The 26805-nt window shown below is 36.5% G+C and overlaps 1 protein-coding gene and 1 long non-coding RNA gene across 3 annotated transcripts in view; one reads left to right on the forward strand and one right to left on the reverse strand.

The window, feature by feature from the left end:
- Positions 1-20142, forward strand: part of LOC108137281 — a 45624-nt gene extending 25482 nt beyond the window's left edge. The window contains exons 2-4 of the mRNA XM_017258886.2: positions 9942-10153; positions 11928-13242; positions 15532-20142. Of these exons, the coding sequence (XP_017114375.1) occupies positions 9942-10153; positions 11928-13242; positions 15532-17351 (3347 nt within the window). The 3' untranslated portion in view covers positions 17352-20142. The remainder of the gene's footprint in view (positions 1-9941; positions 10154-11927; positions 13243-15531) is intronic.
- LOC121466763 overlaps positions 1-26805 on the reverse strand; it is a 48816-nt gene that overhangs the window by 15156 nt on the left and 6855 nt on the right. The gene's annotated exons all lie outside the window — the stretch shown is intronic.

Consider the following 26805-nt stretch of genomic DNA (forward strand, 5'->3'; position numbering starts at 1 on the left):
GTATTAAACTTCCTCGAAAACACACGTTTTTTGGGCACAAAAGATTGAAATCTTTTTTTGCATGGCAAAAAACTCCAAAATATTTGAAAATTCCTTACTATAAGCTTTAGTGATTTAAAAGCATACAATGCTTAATATTTTTTCACAAAAAAGACCTTTTTTTTTAATTGGTTAAAGCTGGCACTGCAAAAATTTGCAAGCAATCATTGTTGTTTGAAGCCAGCCTACTGCCAAAACCACAGTGTTCTTGAGTCAATGCCATTTAAATCGATGACTGCATGACAATGGAATTGTGTGTGCTAGCCATCGCCATGTCCAAAGTTTTTGCCTAAGCAAATTCATTGGCTTTTGCCACTCAGAGGAGTTGATTCCGCACGGAAAGAAAACTCATTTTCTTCTATACCAAATGGTTCTAGAAATAACAAAATAAATATAATTTAGAAATTACTATGTATTTCTTTCTAGTGAAACAAATCTAGTTAAATTTTGGACAGATTTTTTTTTACAATGACAATAATGGTTCAATAATGGAATGCTATACTTCCTCGAACTCTTTGTAGTTTCATAAATTTATTGAAAAAAAAAAAAAAAAAAAAACCCTAACCTAACCCCCTATAAAAAAACCTTTTTTTTATATATTTCATTTGATTATTTTCGGAGTCTATTTTTATGTCTGAAAAATAAATTTTAGTTCAAAATATTTAAAACGCATTTTAAATCCAATAGTTTCCACATTAGTTAAAATAATATAAAAATATCAAATTATGAAATTTTAGATGCATTGTATTAAATATTACAATTTAATATTTACATATTTTTTACTAAACATTTTTGCTTTTGGATATTTATTCCATTTTATATTAGTGTTGACCTTGTAATAACAAAAAAGAAAGTAGTTTCTCCTGCGCAATTTAATAGTATGTTGCATTTAATAGCCAGATATGTGTCCTTTTAATGGTAAATGGAAGTATTTTCTCCAGTGAAGTTTTCTTCTTACCCAGACCCTTCAAGCCTCAGTTTTTGTTTGCATTTGCTCCCTTGGCCTGGCTTTTGTTGGATTTTATGAGCAGGAGGCTTCAGGACTTCAGTCCGGAGGAACAGGGGGAAGGACCTAGAGCTGGAGTTCAATTAATTGCTCGTCTCGGCCACGCAGCTGCGATGTAAAGGTCTCTTGTAAACAGGCCGCTTGGCCCGGTGTTTGTGTTTGTATTTATGTTTGTCGATGTCTGCGTTTGTTTCCGTGTCTGTACGAGGCAGTGGCCATGTTGTGTGCTCCGTGTCTTGGTCAAAGGATACCACCATCACCACCCAATTCCAATCCCCAATCCCCCAGTCCCCAACCCAATCACATTTCCTTATTTTCCCACTGTGGAATGTGGCTTGTGTGCCAAAACGCTTAACACTCCGCTGAGCACGATGCTCCCAAAAGTTGACGAACGGTCAGCAAAGGGGCGCAGCAGTTTGGGGCGTAACCCGGGGGCGTGGTAAGCAGTGGGTGTGGCCAACTTGAACTGCTTAGTGAAGCGCCATAAAACCGTAATCGGTTTAATGGACATTTCACATGGGCACTTGCCATGCAACTGCAGGCATGAGCTCATGAAGTTAGAGCTAAGTTGGAACAAGGTACACTGATCAAAAATAGAATGGTAAAACTAAATAGCTGACCAAGGAATTCAAAAGTCTGTAAAAGCACTCTTAGGGCCTGAGAAGGTTTTACTTTTTAAGATCCAAGTATATGCAAAAAAAAAGGTTTGGTTACCTCAAACTTGTATTATTTTGTTTTGCCTTTACCTTCTTTTATACTTTTATATTAAATTTCAGAAAACTAATAGTAGTAAATATTTGCCATACCAACATTCTTGTAAAATTACACAACACATATACCAAAATATATCTTCTCACAAACAGGGCATATCTTATACACTTCAGTAGTTTCTTATTCTCGCTTCGCCCAATTATGCATTGAGGCCTTTGATTTATTTACGCTGTAATTTATTTAATTATAAGCCAAGGGCATAGGAAAATTTATCACCTGTTGCCCTGTTGTCCCCAGAAATGAATGTGTGTGCAAGAGGAAGGTTTTGCGAATTTGCTTATTCGCCGTAAGGGAAATTGGGAGGGGGCAAAAGCCGAGGAAAATTGCTGTTGAGCTCAAATGAAGTGAAATGAAAGAAATCGGCTTAGCTTAAGTCACCACACATTGCTCTTCCGCCCTTTTCCCCTCCAATTTCCTTCCACTGTCCATTTGAGTGGCAAATTACTTTCAATGGCATTAAACGCTTTCACAATCCCCTGGAACAACACATCCACCACCCACTTTTAGAGACCACCACCCCCAGCCCGGCCCATAAAAAGTAACAACAGCAAAGGCAACAGGAACAAGGACAGCATAAAAGCAAATCAAAGGCATAAAAAAACACGATGAAACAACAGGTTGGCCTGCAAAAAAAAAAAAAAAACAAAAAACTCATGCAATTTTATGAGCATACATACTCGTAAATACATACATATATTAAGGCATTTCGGGTGCCAAAACGAGGTGCGATTCGAAAATACTACACAGCTTAGGTATAATTATGAAAGCTTGAATATCATAAAACATTTATTTTAAAGTGTAACAATTAAATCAAACTAATTTGAAAACTATATTGGGGGGCTTCATAAGTCATTAAGGCTTTGAAATAATTTATAAGGGTGTCTAAAAGTATGCAATGAAAAGTATAAACGTTGTCTTTTGTAATAAATCTATTTTGTATATTCTTTATTGCATATTGTTAGATACCCTTATAAATTAGATTTCTTCATTATGTTGTTATTAATTAAATTGGATTTGAATTGTTTTCAATCAGGTGGATTATAGTTTATTCATATTTCCTATTTAACCGCTCGATCGACCCCCGATCTGACTCCAAGTTTCATACTTTACTACCCACCCAGCTGTGTACTGCTTGTGTCTGTTGCTTCTGTCGACTTTTCCTTCTTTTTGTTTTTCTTAGCTTTTTTTTGCTTCCTTATTTTGGCATAACGAGCCAGTTTTTTATATTCTTGGCAAAAGGACATAAAACATATCCCACATACGCATATCATAAATTTGGGCACAGATATATATTGTTCTTTTGTTTATCTATTATTGGCAGTGGTGGCCCAAAGTAAGTTATGCTATATGAAAAAAAAAATTCAGAATAAAGTATTATATTTTTGTATTTTTGTTAGGGTAAAATGTAAGCAAGTTTTTGTTGATTTTTACCTTGTTTTGTTTATTTTGCGAATGCCAACAAATCGTTTTTATTTACTTGAATATGTTTTTGTTCAATGTTTTTGTTTTATGATTTCAAGATGCCTAGAAGTATGCTAAAATATATTTAATCCTAAAAATACAAATTATGGCATTTCTCAGACACCTTCTTAAGAAATTAAAAAATTCCTAGACAGTTTGTTTCTTTATCTCTTGGTTTAGAATTTTTTTAGGCTTCAGTATTTTATTATATTTATATTTTTATATAATCCTCAGCTGCTTATAGGGGACTCGGTGCCAGGAAAATGAAGTGATAAATATGGAAAGGAAAGTTGAGAGGTATTCTAAATTGTATATAAATAAACAAAGCCAAGGGAAATACCATAAGTAGAACAAAAATAGCTTTGTCGGTTTATTAAGCATATTTCGTAGGAGTTTTTAATACAAAAAACCGAAATTTTTTCTTTTTGCCTCGAGGTTTTGACAAAAAAGGAAAAGTTTACATTTTTCGAGGCTTTTCCGTGTACCAAATACACACACACTCACAGCAATTTGCATTCTCCCTTTTTTCGGTTTCTCTTTTTGTTATATATTTATCACATTTTGAAACAATTTTTTGCTGTTGGACTTTTGAGGAATATGTTGCAATTTCAGCATCATAAAAATGCAAATGTGTACCATTTTGGTTTTTTTATCAGGACTGAAAGACAGGAAAATATTTAGCCGTTTTAAATGGGAAGCTTTGGCCCATCTACACCCTCTTAAGTACGCAACAATATGTGTATGTATGCTACAGTCTGGAACATAAGCCTATGTTTAAATATGCCATCACATCGATGAATAGTTAAGGGCATCAAAAAGGGGGTTGATTGGGGTTGAGGGTTCAAGGCTTAGCAGGTTGTTTCCCTATCTCCACTTGGAGTTGGGGATTACAAAACAGGTGCAAATGTTTGCCAGTCCATGGAAGTGGCTTGTAATCCACACAAATCCTATTTGGAAATTAAACTGCATATTCATATATTGATAGTTGTTGCCATCCTGGATGTTGTTCTCACTTAACATTCTGAACATATGTAGCAAAATCCACTACAGATTTTTGCATTGTTGCACTGACATTTTTCGTGGCTCAAAAACAATTTCTGTAACAATTGAAATCTTTACATTTAATGTATAGCAAAAGAGTTTTACAATTTGGAACACAGAAAATAATTGTTTATAGTTTCTGGCCAACCTTTCGTCTGAACATGTAAATAGCACAGACGCTTGTTTAATTTTTTATTTTCTTATTTTTTCTTTTTATATTTAAGCATTGTCAGACACTTCCACACTTTTATTCGCCATAAACGACATGGTTATCAATTTTATTACTATTAGTCATTCTTGTGTTATTTTGTCATGTAATTAACTGTTTAAAGTTTCAAAATATAACTCATACGTCATGTTGCACACGCTAAAGAACTGGCATCTACGGTCCATTTTGTATAAGCCAATGTTTTGTTTATGTTAATTTATTTATTGCAGTTAAATAACTGAACCAAATGAATTTTTAAATTATTTATACAAATATTTAGAGTGTTTAAGGTTTGCCTTCCAAATATAGCTCATACGTCATGTTGCACACGCAAAAGTACGTGCATTTCGCGACCCATTGTGCATGAACGCTAGTCAACTGCAAGTCAATGCCAAAATCATCAAAGCTTCCTTGGACGTCAATGCAATGCAGGCTGCCAAAATTAGTTCTCTGGATCTTTCTGCTTCCGCATTCGCCTGCCATTTGCAGTCGCCTTTTGAGGCACCAAGTGCATAACGCATACGCCACGTTGAATGCCCAACTATCGCTCTGCCGCAGTTTACGTTTGTTTGTTATTTTATTGACAAAACATCATGCGGCCATGCTGGTGAATGTCAATGACACATATTACGCATACGCCGCATCTAGCGCGGCGGTGTGGTGACTTGGGGAAAACAAACAGAATTGCCAGCGGGAGTAGATGATAAAAAAACAAGGGGACTAAAAGATCCATCCACCCACTGCAATGTTTCAAGGTCGCCGGGGTAAAAAGCTCGACAGATGTCAAGTGAACGAGAATTTTGGTGGCTAACTTTTGCATTTCGCTGCCCGACAAAACAATTTCAACAATTTTTGGTATTCCATTTAAATCGAATGGGTGGAATGCCTTTTGGGGAGGCCAAAAACTTGTTGTCGCATCAACAACAGCAATAACAAAATCACACTGGTAAAAAAGCAAATATTTTGTTTTCACTTTGATTTTCATCCATTTCTGTTTTAAGTTATTTTGAACATTAAAATAATAAAACCTTTTTTTGTTTTCAATTTTATCAAATTTGGTGTTGATTTTAATATACGAAAATTGAATTTACATTTAAACCATATTTATTTTAAATAAAATTCTTTAAGTCGAAAAGGAACTATATTAAATCTAATATTTTATACATTAATTAAAACAAATAAATATTAAATCATGCAATTTAATAAGCAGTGCATTAAATATAATAATACAATTTTGAATTCAATAGTCAGATATTTATTTTTATTGTTCATTTTATGTATCAGTGCAGCCAAAACAAGAACAATAGGTTTGTCGCGCACATTGTTAGGGTTGCGGACATTTTAATTAGACTTTAGTGGCTTTTGTGGTCGCCATTGTTGTCTTGCTGCCAACTATGCACTAAATAAATTTAAATGCCAAACACACTCAGGCCCACACACACACTCCAACGCATCACAAGCGCAATCAAAGGCACAAAGGACCCAACCTTCGCGCTCCATTACAATAAATTCACTTGGAATATGGTAAACAGATTTCACTTTTTTGAACAAAACTAATCGAAAGATAATATTTTAGGTCTCATAAAATATGCAAAGCTCATGTTAAGGTTGCAAAAATGGAGAAAATTATATGGTCTTGTCTAGTCTAAATAAATAGTTTTCTCAGAGTATAAAAATAACAAAGAGTAAATTTATTATAAATTTAAATTCAAATTATTCAAAAATTATTTTTTTTGCTACAGAATATTATAAAAATTACAAGTTTAAAAATCTTTAGGGAAATTGAAAAGTTTTACATTTTTTTTTCTGTCGATTGTAAGTAATTGATTTTTTAATAAAATAATAATTTTTATTATTTAATTAGTTAATAGAAATTCTTGTAGAAAAGAAGTAAGTAGTCAAATCATCAACATAATTTAAAATGCAATTGTGCAGAAATTTGTTTGTTAATCAGCATTGTAAAATTACATCCCAATTAAAGTTTTGTAAAGCTATTACCATCATTTATTTACGCCAAAAAATACAAAGCGATAAATGCAACCAGATATGGTAAAGCCATTACGGTTGGGATTATTCACCCATTTCTAATCTGAGGGCCCCAGCAAAATACCATGCGAAACGTTATCTAACACAAAGTTCGTTTATTTTGTTTGCCCTTCAGAGGCAGATTTCCCCTATTTATTTTTCAAATTGTTTAGTGCTTTTTGCAGGTATTTTTCCCTTTTCTAATAATCTCATTTTTGTGGTAAAAAAAAACATCCTTTTGACTACCCAAAAAAGTAGGCAATGCTTTATGTTTTTATGTTTTTGGAGGCTTTAGGGAAAATGGAGAAATGCTTACAGGCGATGGCCAACAAATTGCTCAGTTGAATGGACAAATAGATCGTTGGATAATTATGCAAAAAGTTGTGAACGAAGAGAGACAAAGGTGCTAAAGAGGAGCGGCGACCAAAATCAACTGGGCCATAATGGGTTAATTAAGGCGAATGTACGGTAGGGGGAATTTGTAAATTTTAAGCCCCGCTGTGCCTGCACTGCATGAAACTGAATCGTCTGTCTATTAATTAGCCCAAAGTGGATAGAGGAAATAGTCAGAGGGAATGGGGGTAAAAATGGGCTAAGTATAGCAGTCAGTGGGTCTGCTAAAATATGCAACATGCTCATTACAAGCAAAATAATGAAACTCCGGAGGGCCACAAAATTCAAATATGCACTAAAGGAATGAAAGGGGAACATTCTGAGGTCAGTTTGTTTACGCGATTTTGTATGACATTCATACACGTCCATGATGTACTATACTTTATGGTATGTGCGTGAGTGTTTGGCATGGATTTGCGTTCTTTGCCTCGGTAGCTATGAAGAAAAACAGACGTTCCACACAAGCAAATTCAGTGCGTTTCACTCAACCAGACCAACCACCGTACCCTCTACCCCCCTTGGGTCGGCGTGCAAATTAATGCGACATTTATTCATTATGCCTTGAAACAGTCATAGAAGCAGGGAGGTAGAACCAAGGGGTGCAAGGATAACCAGGGGGTTGGCATAGTAGCATAGTGGCAACTGGAAGGACAGATGAAGCAGCCCACCACTCGACACTCGACAGCCGGGCAACAAAAGCGATGAGACACCAAAGCACTGTGGTTTCAAAAGGAACACCAATAACACACCCTTTATACGCTCTCTTTTATATCTTTAATAAAAAAAAATAAATCAAAATGTATTTGAACAACATTCATAATACAATTTTCAAAACACTTTCACAACAAAATTAAAAATTTAAACTCTTAACAACCTCTTACTAATTTATGTCTTTCATGAAATTTTTAATTTCAAAGGCACATTCAACAAGTTTCTACTTAATTTTTTTTATAACACTGCCGAAAAATCCTTAGAGATTTGAAAACACTTGTACCAGTGTCTAAAAGTGTGCTACGATATATATTGTGTCCGAAAATTTATGGATAAATGACAAAATTTCTATTTCACCGAATACTTTTAGGCTACTTGTTAAATGATTTTAGGGATTTCTTCAAAACTGTTAGACAATTTTAGTTATAGTCAAAGCCTTAGATTTGTAAAAAAAAAAATTATTTGTTTTTATAATTTAAATGAGTTTAAAATGAGCCCACTGTGCAATGACGATAACCTCAATGCGGCGCCCACTTGAGCGCCGCTGCCAACAAACTCCGTGGTCTGTAGTCCGTAGTCTGTAGTCCGCAGTCCGCAGTCCGTAGTCCCCAACCGTTGTACCCACTCCCCGCAATCTTCACGCCCCGTCTCGCTCTGTCTCTCCGGCTGTCTTCCTCTTTCTCCACTTCCACAAAGTGTCGCCGCAGAGCGTCGTGGGACATAAAAAGCATTTGCGTGATTTTATTTCGCATTTTTTGCCATTCACTCACTTGGGCTCAACTTTGCTTTCACCGCCGGCGCTTCTTTCACTGTTTTCTGTAGCCGGTAAAGTAGGCTCGTCTCCGGAGATTGGCTGTGTGTGTGTGTGTGTTTGCCAAGCTTGTGTTAATTTAATCAAAGTAAAAAGAATTTAATTAGACGAGCACACAACAGCAATGGCAACAATGGCAATAATAAAGGGCGTGCTGAATAAAATTTCCATAATTCGAGGGGTCCACAAATGGCAACATCTGGCCTGGTCAAATTATTAACTTGACTGAAATCCGCCGCCAGGTGTGGACAATGGCCAAAAAAGAGGCAGTAAAGTAAAGAAAGTAGGCAGAGAAATGAACACAAGGCGTTTTCTGAGGTGATGCACTTGGTTAATACACAATTGTTATACTTGTATATATTATAAAATTGAGTCATATATTTGTTTATATAAGGAACTCGAAGATAAACTGTTTATATAAGTATGAAACTCCTCTAAGAATCAATAAAAAACTTACTTTAAATTATTAACAAATATTTAAAATAAGTTTAACATGACAAGAGCCAAAGATTTCAATAAATCATATACAAATTTAAATCAGTCGCTTAAATCCAAACATAATGATTTCTGTCTGTGTCTTAACCAAATATATGAAAAGAAAATTGCTCCTAAATATGTGAAATTGCTTTAAGAATCAATCAAAAATGAACTTTAAATTATTTAGGAATATTAAGTACTTTTTTCGTTCTAAAAGTGTGAAATTCGGCTACTAATCAATTAAAAAAATTTAACTTTAAATTGTTAAGCAATATTTGGTCATGATAAATTTTAGCTGTCATGAGCCAAACTTTTCAATAAATCAAAAATATTTAAACAAGTCGCCTAAGTCCAACTAAAATGTTTTCTGGTTATATTTTTGTCTGTGTTTCAACCAAAAAAAAATAAGAAAATTTCACTGGCAATTTGAGATGTCTTTTATCGGTCGTTTGGCACCATACACACACAACATAATGCCATTTTTATTTTAATCCTGCTTATGTGTGCCTCTGAATCCTCTCGCCTTTTGCTTGAGTTTCCCCAAATGGCAATTCAGTCAATGACATAGCATAAAAGATCTACCGCACGAGAGGGTCACAAAAAAAAGGAGAAAAAGAATTCTTGTCTATTCAACTATGAGTAAAAACCTATTTTGGCCAGGTCATGCATGCGGATACGCACAGATATATCTACATATATCTGCATATATATCCGCTAGCCGGGGCGACCCAAAGTGGAAGTCAATTCAAGCAGCTTACTTTTATTTAAGTAAAAGGCAAAAGAACACACATCCGTTTCTATATATAGGTGTATATATATATATATTTTTTTTGTTCGGAATGTACTTGAGATGCTATGGCTGCTGACCTTTTCTATGTTATTTTATTGTGGGGAATTCTGGCGTCTTTACTGGCTACGGCTATCCACCTGAACGACGCCCCCGGGCACCGATCTCCTCTCCCTCTTACTCATACCGCCCTCTCTCTTGCTCCTTGCAGATTTCAATTTGCAAGAAGAGGCCTCCATTCCGGAGGACATATTTGACCAGCACGGCGGCGACATTGGGGATGAGGACGCCGACACGCCCCACATGCAATATGCTCCAACGGCTCAAACTGCTCCATCTGCCATCCTTGAGGAGGAAGACGCCGGCGATGATGACGATGTGGGGCTGATGGAGGAGGACGACGATGCATCCGAGGCTGACATCGTGAGTACACACATGACTGATACACTTGCAAAAACATGCACTGCCAAAGGTATTATAATTTGGCGCCCGACCATGGATCTGGAGCTTTTAAACATGAATATTGAAAGAAATTCTTAAAAAATATATATTTTAAAATATAAATTATTTTTGATATCTTAATAAGTTTTTCAAAATACTTTAAGATTCATTATAGTTATTCCAACACATAGGCCTCATCATTCAAAAATTAATATTGTTCTTAACTTTGGATATCTTAACAACTGATTTAAAGTAACACATTATCCATTATTGTTAACCCAGCTCGGGCGCCATTATATAGTTTTCTTTTTATTAGTATTAAAACCGTTTACTTCTGTTTTTAGATTTTACTTAGTTTAAGTATTTATATTTTTTGTTATTTACCATATGCACTAAGATTAAGTTTTTATATTTTCAAACCAAGTTTTTGCAGAGAATATGCAAAATAAATATCCAAATATAGTCATAGATTTTTCTCCCTTGTTTTGACAGTTTTTAAGTGTACACAGACAAACATAAGTACACATAGATGCTATGGAGTGCCCGAGCCTACAGTCAAGACCATTCCGAATGAGGTCAGTTCTATTGAACTAAGGGGGGTGATGTGGGGTGATATGGGGCCAACGGATGAAGGGGTGTCCATTGAAATGTCGCACAATGCGAGCGGCCAAGTCAAATTACTTTTTTTTTAGATGAAGCAGGTGAGGCCAAGCCGAAAAAGGGTTGAGGGATGTTGGGCCACACAGCTTAGCCCAATACTCAATCCCGGCATTGAAATTCACTTGAGCAAAAAATGAGACCAAAGTCGAGAAGAGCAAGAACCAAAATCACTTGAAAGCATTTTTGAAACCAAAAAATGTAGCCCGAAAAATAATTGCCATGAGAACAAAAGAAGGCCCTGAGAACTGCCTTCAAAGCTCAATATGAAGTAGGGAAATGCCAGGAATAAATTAACAATGGACAGCCTTAAAGTTAAAATCGATAGAGCTAAATTATTAGACACAAAATAACTGAAGCTATGACTGATTCATTGAGCACAAAAATAGCTTGTTAGTTTATGTAATGAGGACTGACTTGACTAGACTTGCAACTTCAGGAATGTGGACTGTACAAAATCGAAAACTACATTTAGCACTTTTAAATGCACTCAACTATCGCACCATCATTGCATGGACAATTTCTTGGAACTGCATTTCCCCGAAATTTCTGGCACTCCACTTCTTTAATCAACGATTTGCAGACACTTGAGTTGAGTGTAGAATGCAGCTAGGGACTCGAAATGAAACTTTCATTTTATTGTCTAGCTGCACATGTGCACCCAAGCCCCAGCACTTCCTTCTCGGAAATGCCAACTGAAAGCCTTAGGAAAGGTCCAAAGGAAAAGATTCCTTTGAGTTTATTTTGCGTTTGTTTCTGTTTTTTTTAGTAGAAAATTCTTATTCTATGAGTGCTGTAAAGATAGTTAGCTGTAAAATCTTTTTTGTTGATTTCTAATCCCTTTCAAAATTATAAAACTAACAAAGTTTGTACTTTTCTTTAAGGTCCCTGGTAAACTTAACTTTATAATAAAATTAATTTTATATTTATTTTTATTTAATAAGTTAAAGCTAAAAAAATTTTAAACGGTGAAAAAAGTTTAGAAATTTGCTCGTTTGTATCATTATTTTATTTTTATATCACATGAAAAAAAAATATTTGTAAAGCTTTTAAACTAAATTAACTGATTTTCCGCTCTGTGCATTGCAACTACTTTCAGATACTTGAATCTCAAAGGCCCACTTCAAGGAATTTTAGTGTTTACCTGGACGCTAAGAAATACCAAAATAACAACAAGAAGCGGTCCAGGACCAAGGATAAGAAGAATGATATAAGCCACTACAACTACAAATTGAAAAACAATAAAGGCAGCCAGCTACCAAAGCGAGTTGGCAATGTGGAGGATGCTGAGGCTGAAGATGAAGCTGAAGTAGCCGGAAAATCGGAGATGACTGTGGGTGGCGCAACCAAATTCACTTCCGTCGAGGAGGACAACGCGAACTTTGGCAGGCAAAGTTTTGCGTATAAAAAATTGAAGAACATGCACGAACAGCACGAAAGTCAACAAAAAGGAGACGGGGGCAACAGCAACAACCGGAAGCGGGGCGATGATGGCGATGAGGATACAGTAGAGGAATACCCCACGTCGTCACAGCTGTTCGATGCTATTGAAATATTAAATGAACGAAAATTTAATAAGCCAACGGTCCAATCGATGCAGAAGTTGGCAGTTAAGAAGGAGTCCAGACAGGTGGTGGATGAGGCCATTGGCGACATCGAAGACAATTTGGATAATGATGAAGTATTGCCCAGCGATGACGACGACGACGACGACGGCGACTGCGACGACGACGACGAGGACATTAAGTCGTCCATTGACAATGATGAATTGGCCAAAAAATACCCAATAGCCACATCAACAACCACCAAGGCCCCACCAACCACCAGCACCACCTTGGCCACATCAACAACCACCTTCAGCAGCACCAGCAGCAGCAGCAGCACAACAAGCACAACAACTTCGACAACACCAAAAACTCCGCCAACAATTGGCCGCAAACTGAAGAGAAATTTCTTTGGCCAACCTCAGCCGTCAAGCACAGAAACCAGATACTATGGCAGCTATGATATTGGTAGGATTCGGGCTCAGGAGGAGGAGGATGACAACACCGATGAGGAGGATGTGGGCGAGTTGCACTACTATGACACCAGCAGCAATCCCAGAAAGTTGGTCAGTTTCGAACCGGCAAAGTCCGAGGAGAATTACTTGAGCAGCTACTATGCTGGAAAATTAAATGCAACTGAAAGGAAGCTGCAGCAGCAGCAGCTGTTGCAACAGCAACATGTTGTTGCACAGCAGCAACATGCAACACGTTACGTGGACGATGATTACGCCGAACAGCAGCCGCCACCGGAGGCTACCAAGCTGGAAAATCCCTGGGAGAAATCCGGCGATGAAAAGCCAGAGGAGGAACCACTGGAGGATGGCAAATTGGAATCTGATTTGGAATCTGCATTGCAGCAATATCACGAGGGTAAGTCGCTTGCACATGAAACTGTGTATTAAGCAACTGAAAACCAAAATAAAGAACATTCAACTACAAACTGAATGCTGCATTCAAAGGCACAGTGGTGATGGGTAATAAGATTTATGAGCTAAAAAAAATATAGTAAATTAATGGAAAATGCAGATCAATCTGGATGTTTTGTTTGATATTTTTGCAACAACTTTTTGTAGCTAAGGAAATTTACTTTATACTAACTTATGAAACAAAATAAAAAGAATGATCAAGTAAAAGTTATAAAGCTTTACCCCTTGCTCTTTATAGTTTAAGGTTATGATTAATCATTTAATGATTAATCATTTAAAACAAAATATCTAAATAATAATATCAACACATAAAAGCAAAATTAAATCATAGATCTTACCAGTTTGAGTTTATTTTTATTTCGATGACATGTTAAATCATGTGTCTTAAGAGAATACTAACCTTTAGCTTAAAAGAAATATAATAATATATGAAAAAATAATCTAATTAATTCGTAAATGCGTAGTTCTGCCCACTGTGCCGCATTCCACTGCCCTTTGATATGAGGGGAATTTACAAAGCCCCAAATCATTTGCTTTTGACGCTCTATGCCAGAAATTCCATTCTGCGTTCGGTTTTGCCTGGCAGTTTTGGGTATTCGGAAAACTGGACCCCAGTTAGAGATCCCATCAAAGTCAGCCATGTGGCTGTGTATGCTTACCGTAAATTGAAAATATGTGAAGTAGATCCCCAAAGCATTCTGCAGACGAAGGCCCTCAAACAAAGCGTTGGATGTAAGATAGATTTTGCCATTAAAATCGCTTAAATGCAGATGTGTAAAATGCTCAAGAAGCGTACAAATCTCAAATTTTAGGTTGCCATAATTAGTTTAGGCAAAGCAAAAAAAAAAGCAAAAAGAAAACAAAATGTATGCAAATTTCTTTAAATTTTTCTGCAAGGCAAGAGAAATCAAACGGAAAAAGTTTAGCCTCCCCAGGAGAAAACGCCAGCACCACTTCCCTCTTCCCAATTTCCTGGCATTAAACAATAAAGCTCACAAAATAGCAAATATATGTAACATAGGTATATATATATATATACATTCAGAGAAAAATCATAACATATTCAGAAATTTACACTTTAAATTTAATATTTTCGGTACAAATTTAGTTGTGTTGTTTATGTCAAAGTGTGTAACACTTTCATTTTTATTTTTAAGTATAGAAAAATTTAGTTTTAAATTGAAAATAAAATTCAAATATACAATTTTCTTATTGCAATTAAATATATTTTAATAACTACTTTATAATGTTAAGTTTACTTTAAGTAAGTTTTAATTTTGAAAAGAACAATGTAACATTTAAATATTTTAATGTTTTATTTTACTATTGAATTTTTCTCTGGGTGTAGTAGCCAACGGAAGCAACCAAATCTGTCCAGAGGATTGGCCAAGAAATGAAGTTTTGCGGAGGCGGTGGCGGTGGTGATGGCAGACGTGCCCTGACTTCAAGAAGAAAATGAAAATGCCCGGGTTGCTTCGAGAGTTGCACCATAAATCCGTTGGTTATTTCTTGAGAGTTCTGACGCCTCCCTCGCTGGCACAAATCAAGTTGAAATGAATTTGTGTGTGTGTAAGGCTATTCGAGGGGAGAGGTTTCGGGGATCGGTGGTTTTGGGGATTTTGTGTGGTTTGTAAGGATTTCAGTAGCAACATTGAGCTGGGTCACAATGAGAAGGAAGGGCCAGATTAGCGGCGAGAGTCTTACATACCCTGCAACATTATATTCATACTTGAAGCATATAAGAGATTGAAATAAAACATTTCTAAATTCTGCACTTAGACTGTCTTCAAAACCCCATATTTACCACTTCATAATTTGGTCAATAACTTTATATGTATAACATTATATAGTATTTATGCTTAAAGCAATTAAAATATCTTAATGAAATAAAACAAACACATTTTTAAAGTCTGCACTAAAACCTTATCTTTACATTGTCATAAATTGCCTAAAATAAAGCTGGAAAACAGAAACAATCAGCTTATTAAGAACTTTTAGCTGGAACTAAAATCTGAAGTAAATGATTTACAAATAATCATATTCTTTTTATGTTTTGTCCAAATTGTTGGATGTTTAAAGCTACCCATTTTTGTCCTTTTGCAGGGCATTGGACAAGAGAAGTTTTTGTTGTCCGTTGGCCTAATAGAAATCTATTACTTGCTAGCCCCAAAAAAAGCGTGTCGAGACTAACAATGATTTTTCTTCTGCTTGTTTCTTTTGACGCTGCACACAGTGAGCATGGCCACGCCCACCGTCAGCACAGCCGCCCCCTCGTCGGCCTTCGAGCGTTTCAAGGCGTTGCGACGAAGTCGCCAGCGGACGGGTCACAAGAGTCACAAGAAGCGGTACAAGGACTATCTGAAGCGGCAGAAGGAAGTGACACCGCCGCCGCCGGAAATCAACCCGCCAGCCACCGTATCCACCAGGCACCTTCAAAAGTTGCAAAAAGAACGGGAAAGATCGACGCATTCATCGCCGATTTTCGCCCTGGGCTTGCGACCCCAGCGACCTTTGTTGGTCACGACCAAACCATTCTACGAGGGTCAGGTCAACTACTACGACAATCAGCAGCAGCTGGATGTGGATCTCAAGCATCACACCGAAATGGAACGTCTGATAGCCCATGACAATGGCAATTGGTATCGCCGCATTAGTCCAGTGTTGAGAAACGGCATTAAGAGTGATCCGGCATCGAAGGACCATCACCATCACCACCATCAGCATCATCATCAGCATTTAGGTGGCAATCATCATCATCAGCAGCATGCCCATCATCACAGTCATCATAATGCTGGGCACCACCAGCACATTCATCACCATCATAGCCACCAGAAGTCGAGTCATCTGCGTGCCCGACCCAGTAATCCCTATCAGCGGAAGGTTCAGTTGGGAGGTGGCGGGGGAGTTGGTAGCTTCAATACAGCACCATCGGCAGCACCAGCACCACCGCCCACGCCACCGCTGCCACCACCGAAACCACAACTGGGCCATCAAATAACCGAACTGGAGCATTTAGAGCGCTACTACGCCAAGTGGCCACATCTAGCCAGGGTTCAGTTCCAGGTCTACGACGAGCACTATCGCGAATCGCATCCCGAACTGTATGGCGACTATGAGGATGACTACGAGAGTGCCGCCGAACTGGAGGAGGCCCAGCAGGAGCACGGCGAAGAGGCCAATCTGCCGCCGTACATCAAGAAGTACAACAGACGGAACAAGCAGTTGCTCAATCTGCTGGAGGGCACTCTGCCCACGCCCACCAACAACAATCCGGTGGGCAATTCTGCTCGGGCCAGCACCGAAGCGGTTCGCCTAGATGATGAGTATCTGAAGGAGAAGCGGCGTCGCTACCATCAGCATCAGCATTTCGAGGACTTGTTTGCCCTGCAAAAGAGTCGCTTGAGTACGACTTCGGAGCCAGTTAAAGAGGAGGTATCCAAGGGTCTTAAAGATATAGATATGGAGAAAGTGGCAACGACAGCGGGGCCCAGCAATCAATTGCCCGAGGAAGATGCTTCGGCTAATTCGGGAGTGGAGGCAAATCCCCCAAGCGATGCTCTGAGCTTTTGGCAAAGGGAAATGGCCAGCAAACAGGCATCTCCGGCTATGACAACCACGGCCAAGCCGGCGCTCTATAAGCTGCCCTCATATCCGGCCATAGCTGGCAGCTTTCTGGGCACACCGCGCAGTCGCAGTCGCAGTGCCCAGTTTGTGGCCAATGTGGCGGGCAGGGGTCAAAGTTCAAGTGGCGGCTGGCCACGCTCGGAGACGACGGGTAATTCCACCGAGAAGCCAGGCGGAATCACCGAAAGGGCAGGTGGAGAATCTGTGGGTCATGGCGATCCCTCGCCCCTCAACTCTTTTGTCTACCATCGCGTGGTGGATGGAGCCAGTGCATCCGCCATTTCCGGCTTCGTCGGCGGCAGCACCAGCAGCAGTAGTAGAGGCAAACAGTCGCGTCTGCCATTCGTGGCCATCACGGATCGACGGCTGGAGAAATCGCTGGCGGAGCGACACAAAGACTTTGAGCAGAATCACTTTCCGATGCCTTAAGCCGCGAATTTTGTGCAGCAATTGAAAAGCTGGAAAAGCTGAACAAACAGAGAGAGAGAGAGAGAGAGAGAGAGAGAGAAAGTAAGAGAGGGAGAAGAAAGGAGAAATTACGATGAGTTGGTAGCCATGGGTGGAAAGGGAATTTAGGGAACTAAATATTAAACCCAGACCCTAAACAAAATTATTGAAGTCCAGTCAAGAGCTTCTATAAAAATGTAACCAGCAAACCATAAAGCTGAATTCAAAATAATGAATAATGCTCTTAAAAATTGCAAATCAGTAATGCTCTCTTTATATTTTAGGATACATAATATTATTTATAGAAGCGAACAACCATTTTGTTTTAGTCTTCAAAAGTAAACCTGTAATGCGTTTATATTTGGAAAACAAAAAACCTTTTGAAATAGTTTTGAAAAATATGTATACAATATAAATATAAATGTACTCTTGTTATTGCTTATCTGGAATTGTACACCTTCTCGTATTTTTACTAGATTTTCTATATAAAATTATTGTTTTTTAAACTTAATATAATTTTAATTTGAAATAGTCTTGGATTAAGTTAAAAAGTTAAAAACATTTTTTAAAAATTAAGTTAAAGTCTTTGGACTGATAATCATAAAGGTTTTTCAAAAACACATTATTTTAATTTATTTAAATATAAATTATTTCAAACAAATTTAATCCAACATTTCGAGCCACAAAAAAAACCGATGCCAGCCAGTTTGAACGGGTTCTTGCCCACAATTAAAAAATACGATTGTAAAATTCCAATTCCCTTTGCCAGACATGCTACCAACTCAAAATCTAAACATAATTCTAGAACTATATTATAGTCGCCGCTTTCGGAGGTATTATTTTTGGTGTTTTATGTTTTACAAGGGAAGAAAGAAGCGAATCAATGGATATAGAGATAATTGTCGAAAACTATTTTTTTTGGTGTGATGAATATATTAAAACATCAAACGATAAACGTTAGAAAAAGTAAATAATAAAATAAAGAGAGAAAAAAATACAAAAAAACTAAACTAAAGTTAAGCGAAAAACTTTTTTTTTGTGTATAAATAGCGAATAACACCTGTAGACACACACATACACACTTATATACGAAAACACACACACTCAAAGAGCTGTTAGAAATCAAAAAGTGATAACCAAAAAAAAAATATTATTATTATTTGTTCCTTTGTTTCAATTGATGTTTTTAGGTTTAGAAAGCATTGCTTTTGAGTGCAAAGTAGCTGAAAATTTAGATGAAAAATTGTTAGAATGCTTTTCTCTCGCCCCTTGCACGCAAAATCCATCGAAATAGGTTTCAAAATTAAACGAAAAACAATGAAAACACAATAAAGTTAAAACGAAATCGAGCAGAAGACAAAGAAACTGTTGCACAAATTTAAAGCTATTCAATAAGCCAGAACCGAACAAACAATACGTTTAGTGGTCAATAGAAACAAAAACGAACAGAAAACAAAGTGTTAAACAACATATCAAAACAAAGAAGAGAAAATTAAAGATTTTTAAAACTTTGCTTTGGACTGGAAATTTACGAAAGTAGAAAGTAGGGGAAACTAAAAGTTTTAGTTTATCCACTTTTTAACCTATTGTTTTCTATTTTTTCAGAACAAATAAACAAAATAACACAAAAATAAATACAAAAAACTCTATTGCATTTTTTATCATTTTTATCAATTTTTAATACCTCTCAAACGAGCTATTTAATGCACTAGTCACAAGAATAAGTTTTTGTTGAAAAAAAACATTAAAGTTTGCTACGAAAATTGAACTACCAATTTTTACAGCATAGTTTCCGAAACTTTTTGTGTTGTTTTTAATTGGAAAAGAAATAAACAAAAAATAAGCAATACAAAGTTATACTTATATAATTTGAAAATTGTATAATATTTTCACAGTCTTCCCCGAGTGTTGTTGGAAAGTCTAAAGCAAATATTACACGCCCACACAGCTTTAAAAAAAAAACAAAAGGCAAAAGATGAAAAGCTCTGAAAAATTCCCCCAAAAATAAATCGAAAACTTAAGAAATGAAAAATACTTTGTGTAGGAATATAAAGGAAAAACAGCAAAAAGGAAATAAATGCATTCCCAAAAAAAGCTTTAGCCGAATTACGAGTTTATACACACGCACACTGACACAAAGTATGTGAGCGGAAATGAAATAAAAAAATTCATAAGCAAGGCGGATTAAAGGGAGAAAGGAGAAAGCAGAGAAAGGTCGAGCAGAAAGGGGGGAGATTGCGATGCGATGCGGTGCAATTAACATATCAAAAGCGAAACGTGCCGAGGAGAAAAAAAAACTGGCAAAAAGCGTCAAGCAATTAAAACTAAGCGCAATGGCAAATACATATTTCTCAAACTGGATTCATAAGAAGAAAATTTGCTTTTCATACAGAGCTTCCTTGTGGCTCAACTTTAAATTATAATTTTGTGTTTTGCATTACTTTAAGTTTAAGGGAAAGCGAGAAAACCCGATTCAAATTTCCCGGATTTCTCAGATGTGTTCGCCGTTTGTTTGTTGTACAATTTAATTGGAAAATTTGTGGCACAGGGGGAAAATGAAGAACATGGAAAATTCTCCAAAGGTATCAGCGTATCAAAAAAAAAAAAAAAAAAAATATATGCAAAAATAATTAAAAAAAAAAAAAAAACAAGTCAACACAAAACCACACCAACAAATACATGTATACACTTCTCATTATGTGGTAACATTTTAATGGAATGAAATTCAATAAAGCAACAATTTATTATTTACGCATAATTAAGGTCTCGTTTCTTGTTCTCTGGCATGGGAATCCGCTGGGCGCCATTGACAGCCATTTAAATACAAATAAAGTATTCAGCAATTAACGCGCTTTTCCCGATGAATGAAAAGCACACATGTGTGTGGGAAAACCCTTGGCGTCATTTGAACTTGAACGTATTTTTTGAAGTTTTTAAATATAACTCATTTAATTTAATATGCATTGTATTTGGTATTACGATTTTATATATAATTAAAAAAAATTATACAATTTTTAATTCAATAGTCAGATACTTATATTTACTATTCAATTTTTTTGTTAGTGCACTTTAATATTTGTAATTGGACACGTTTTAAAATAATAATATAATGTAATAAAAAGCCTATAAAGATTGGAGCCTTTTAGAGATTTAAAAAAATTTTAAAAACAATTTTGAAAAATTTATGATTTGATTAATCAAAGTGACCAAAATTTGTTATTTTTCTTAGGGAAACCCAGCAGAATGATGATATGATACGTCATATATATAGCACCAGAGTGAGACAGGGAGAGGGAGCGAGGGAGACGGCAGGTCGTTTGTCAATCGCAACGAGCCTGCATTTAATTACTTAAACGCTTATCGAATAATGGCACAAATCACCGGCAAACTGACGCATAAAGCCCCCGACGAGAAAGAGACGGAGCGATTCGATAAGAAAGAGACGGCTGCTGCAGTGATGCATTTGTCGCTGTAGTTTTTCAATTACGCCAACGTTTTATTTCACCTGTTTTTCACCTCTTTTTTCCCCGCTCACGAGCCAGGGATGAAAATCTGTCAGTTGATTTGCATAAAATGTTGCCACACTCCATTGCTTTTTATTTTTGTTTCCTTTTCTTTTTTTGGTTTTATTTTTATTTGACTTTCCTCTACGTTGCTTCACATTTGCCAAATAATTCCAATTCAATTTACAAATCTTCTCTCTCTCTCTCTCTCTCTTTGTCCCTTTTAACTTTCGAGGCAGTTGCAGTTTGCACAAGTTTCCGCCCGAAATAAAGTTGAATTAAATGTTGTATACGGCAGCGATCGTCGAAAGTGCCAGACAGGCAGGCAATTCCACTTCCCCCCGTGGGTTACAGGGTATCTTGGTGTAAATTTGAATAGACACGTAGCCGGGGAGCAGACAGCCAAATGGAGACATTCCCACAGAGGGAGTGAAGCTACCAAAACCACCAACTCAAAGCAAAGTGGCGCAAAGACAGCACATCACTGAAACAAAAAGTATTTACAAGTCTTAACAATACTGAAAATAATTAACCCAAAGATATTTATAGCCAAAAAAAGAAATAATAATAAGACACCTATAATAAATAGTGATAATGCCACTTAAATCGAAAAAAACGTTATATTTTTTACTACTTGTTTTAGACACCTTTAAAAGTTTTTTTGTTTAACCTCTATAATTGAACATGGCACCCCAGATTAAATGTGGATTTACTATTACTGATAAATTGTACTATTAAAAAGTTGAGCATTGGAAACAGTTATAATAAAATATAAGCTAATAGCTAAAAAGAGGTTTAGTGTTTTAGAAGACTTTGCCTTTTTTTAAGTAAAAAAAATGTTTGCAGTACATCAATGCATCGTCAAGGTGGTGGTTCAAGTTGAAGGCAAACTGCTTGCGGCGCTCTTTTCGAAGCAATGCAGAAAACACAAGGAACATGACGAGGGGTGGCGACATTTTCCCAGTCGTGCCAAGTGCAGCAGGATTTCTTGTACCTACGTGTGTGGTCCTGTCTGTCCGCCAGCTTGCCTCTCTGTTTGCCTTTGTCGCTGTCTTTAGTTTAACTCTGTGTCCCTGTCTGCCAATATTTGTGGCTCACTTAAAGAAAAATTTGTTGCAAAAAATATAATTTTAAATATTTACTAAATAAATTAAAACCCTTAAGCCATTTAATTAATCAAAAGATTAAAACTGTAAGGACTTGTTAGACACATCTTTTAAGATTTTTGAAAAATTATATATGCTTGTCTTTTATATGTTCTTATAGTTCAACATTTCCAAAATTATCAAAAATTTCGAATTTATTTAACCTCTATAGATAACTATTTTTATCCGTGTATTCATGTAGTTTTGTCTTGGCTAGAGCTAACGACAACTTTTCCTGAACCTTTTTTTTTATTTTTTGACTGCATTTTCCATGTGCGACAAAGTCACACACAAACAAAGATGGAGAAAATCACGTAAACAGATTTTTGTTTTCTCAGCCACCATTCGCATTTTGCGACTTTCCCGCACGTTTCCACAACTCGTTGTTGTTGTTTTCCCCAGGGCCAGGCATTTTCAATAATTGAACATTTGCGTGCGAAATGGCCGCGTAGTGTTTCGCTTCTATACTGTGAAAATCCAGCATCACAATTTCCATCTCCCACACCAAAAAAATTTCTAACGAAAGTTTTCCAGCAAGTCGTTCAAAACCCCCGGAGGTTCGCTGTCTCGCAATCATAATTATAATAATTATAAAAACAATAATTAAAGCACATAAGTACTGAGCGGAGGGGGGGGGAAAGGGAAAATGTTTAATTGAAATTTTAATAGAACCTTAAGCCGGGCACGTAGGCCAAAATGGGGATTGCCTTTGTTTGTTTTCCTTTTGTTTTTTCCCCAGGTTTTTCTTTATTTTTTCGGTCTTCGCAGAGTCTGAATTTTTGACAAGTTAATTAGGTTGTTTGTCGGTTGCTCCTCCATTTTACCCGCTTTTCCATGGCATTCCTCTATTTTTCGCCTTGTGTGCGAGGTATATTTTTATGTACTTGTGATAAAGTCCTTTTAATTGCTGGCAGACAACACCTTATTTCAGCTCAGCCCCGGCTTACCTTCGCTCATTTCTGACAGGACTTGAATGTCCTTTTGGTCAGCACACACACACACGTATACACACTCTCAAAAAGGCACCCACACACTCTTATATATGCATAGCCAGCAGGCAGGCAGTCAAGTTGTCAAAGTGGCAACCAAATTAAGCATACGCCATGTGGCCCATGTCTGAAGCCCAGCAAAAGAGAAATAGTGTGCAAAAACAGAAAATGAGCAGTCTCTGGCAGTGTGCGGTAAAAATACAAAGATAACTAGAAGTGGGAATTTTACCAAAGGAAAATTGTTAGGCTACCAAAGGCCCACACTAAAAAAAATAAATGTTGCCGAATTTATTAATAATAATTGAAATAAAAACATAAACTTTAACGAAATAACCTATTTATCTTTTATTTATTTTAAAAGCTAATCGAAATGTTTCCAAGACTTACGCATAGTTAACAAATAGTACACATTTATTATAATAATTTAACATATTAATTATATTTGTAAAATAAATAACTTATTTTTGTTTATTTCAAATTTTTTACGTTTGGTAGTTTTGTTCATTATTTCTTCAAAAAGTCTAAGCAAATGGAAATGCTTGCATAGAATTTATGTTATTAAAGTTTGCCGTACTAAATGAACCGCAACACTTCCGATTTTCATATTCAAAATTAAATTCCCACCATTGTAAGACAACGTTTGTTTCAGGACACTCTCTGCCAGGATATCCATCCATCCGTCCTTCGTTTTTATCCCCTGCTCCGGTTTTAATTCTCCACCAGCAGTGTCCATGTGGCATATTCCGGCATCTCCGACCACCAAAAAAAAGGCAACAGACTGTCACGCTGTATGAACGACCTCAAACGAGACTTTTGTGGGGTTTTTCTGGGGCTCACTTGATTTCTTTTTAATTTTCGAGCGTTTTTTGGGCGATATCCACTCCCGACGAGCTTTCTTATTTCAAAACCAGACAACATTTGCATAACGCTTTGATAATTAAATGTAATTGCTACACAGCCGGCAGGCTGGGATCCAAGTATCTGATTCACTTTCGGTTTATTTTCTGGGGGGGAATTAATGTCGGGTACTTAAAGCGATGCCATGTTGATTTGTCAACATCTTTATCTTCTCCCCCATTTCCTCTATTCTTGTCATCCCCGCACAACATTAGTCCCATTTTTATTATGACATACTATGTTTCTGCTCCGAATTTCAAGAATTCTTGAATAAGCGACATAGACAAATATTAGCAGAGATACCAGACGTGTAATATTAAGGTACAACTTAATTGAAAAGTCTGGCACCTCTGATATTAATTTTTTTTCAGCTGGTTATTATTATTTTTACCATCGCCAAAAAAAAACTGGAACACCAATTAACAACGAAACTAAGTGAAGATATAACCAATAAATTACTAATTAAAGAGAGAAGAATTATATTTCAATTGTTAACTTTTACGTCTGGCGTTGCCACCTTATTTATAGCAAGTTAAGTTAGTTGCGCCTCACCATATCACACATTAGGTTTGAATTCATAGCCAACTTTCGTGTGTGTAAGCGAATACATGAAATGGTGTTTATGCACACATGTATTTCTCCATTTCATTAAATGTTTGCATAAAATGGTTATCGCATAAACTCAGTAACAAATAATAACTTCTCATACTCACTTGTTACCTGCGGTTTGAAGAGACCCCACCACTTGCAACTCTAAACTTATCCGAAGCCCCTAACATAAACCAGCTTACATTTTTTTTTTATTTTATAATGCTGCCCATGCTGCGTATACGCAATGGCATTTCAATTAAAATGTTTTTACTTGATGAAAAGATGCTCTGAAGGGCCGGTTAGCATTTATTCCATTTTAATATCCACAATCCGTTCGCTAATTAATCAACTTAAAACTATGGCTCAACTAGAAGAACAGTTGGCGTCCTGATTTTCAACCCTCTAGGGGGTTTCACTCTTTTATCGCTCTTTTTTGCCCTGAAGGCATGGCTAATTTATTAATGTGATGGAGTAAAAAAGAATAGAAACCCGAAACCCCTTTATTTGAAAACTAGCTTTGGAGGAAAGGGGCCTGAAAAATTGTGACAAATTTTCGAAATGCTTGAAATCAATTAAAATTATAAGTTCTGAATCATTTAATAAAGTATGAAGCTAAGAAAAAATATTGCAAAATGCTTTTTTAAAAGTATACTAAATCGTTCAGTTTTGTTAGAAAAGGATATTAATTCAGATTTTCCTGATTTTTTTTTGTGATTTAAACAACTAAGCTTTGCAGTAAATTCGAAAAATATTTAACTCATTAAGTTAACTGGTTAACATTTTCCCTGACCACTTGCCATTTCTCCCTGGCTAACAAACAAAATCCGTTCCACTTCGAGTTGGGGGATATTATAAATTTCTCATAAAGCAAATTCAAAGCGGAAAAGAGTTGAAGTCGAAACGAGGGCAGATGGGAAAAGCGAGGGGAAAATCAGGAGGGGCATAAGTAGAGAAAAGTGATGCTGCGACAGCCAAAGGCAAACCGAGTTCTCGTCAGCGCTTTTCCAACTTTTCGCCAGGGAAGCAAACACACGCAAAAAGAGCGAAAGAGTAAGTCAGAGAAAAGTGTGGAAAATCGAGGAAAAGGGCAAATGGGAAATGGGAAAGGGGGAAAGCGACGTGCAGGGGGGTAACTTTGCCAATTTTTCACGCCTTTACCAATGTAAATGACAGATTTTTATGCACGTTTTATGCTCTCAATGCGTACACGATTTCATTTTTAACACTTTTCGCATCACTGCTTACTCCTTAACCCCTTTTTTCACCACTTTCCCCGCTTCTCCAAGTTTCCTGGATAATAAGAGAAAGAAATCACCGAGAAAATTGAACCAGAAATTATATTTCGATCATATTGATTACTGTCACACGGGAAAATCTTCGGGGAGTTTTTAAATTGATTTTGATGTATCCAAATGTAATGGCAAAAATGTATACTTAATATTGAACTATTACCTATCAAATAAATAAATATTCGATGAATCAATTATTTTAGTTTTAGTTTAACAAAAAAATAAATTTCTAAAGGTGTAATGGAAAATTTGACTGTTTAGTAAAATTGTAAAATCATGTTTTATCCAGTATGACATCACATTAAATTTAAATTTTCAGATTTAAATGCAGATCGATTGGGAATCTTATAACGTGTTTAACATAGTAAAGCATTTCATTATGTAAAAATATTGATATATTAATATTCTCAAACTAGTAAATATATTTCCAAAATCATAAACATAAATTTAGTAATGACTTTATTATTTATAAAAGCGGTATTCATCTTAAATCAAGCAATTGATTTCTTGAAAATGTTACCCTTCTTAAAGAAATGTTAAAAATGGGGTTTTGGTGTTAAGGAAACCCCCTGAGGAGGATGAGAGAAAACCTCCATGCCTTCCATTAAAGCAGAGGCTCAAACGCAAAAAAAAAATAAAAATAAAAAGAAAAAAAACGAACAAGGCAAGTAATAATAATACAAGAAAGTTCCATTTGCCCCTGTCATCATCACTTTTGTGGCAGCCTCAGTAGCACCTGGTTGCCACTCCCAAACCTGTGTCCCCTGACCCCATCACACCCCCTTTTTTAAAGGTTGTACGTGTGCATGTTTGGGTGTTTGAATTCGGGACTCAACTTCAAGTGTTCGCCAGTGAATTGAACTTAAATTCGATGTCTTTTTTCGCGTAACCCCAATCACATGGCAAATATCAGTGCTTTTCCACCTTTCCACGAAAAGCATTTAAAATGCAACAGCATCCGCAGGGGGGCTAAAAGAGGAATGGGCTTTAAGCCAACATATTGGTGATTTGTTGGCCCATAA

The sequence above is a fragment of the Drosophila elegans genome, unplaced genomic scaffold (genome assembly GCF_018152505.1).
Source record: "Drosophila elegans isolate 14027-0461.03 unplaced genomic scaffold, ASM1815250v1 contig_149, whole genome shotgun sequence".
Classification (NCBI taxonomy): domain Eukaryota; kingdom Metazoa; phylum Arthropoda; class Insecta; order Diptera; family Drosophilidae; genus Drosophila; species Drosophila elegans.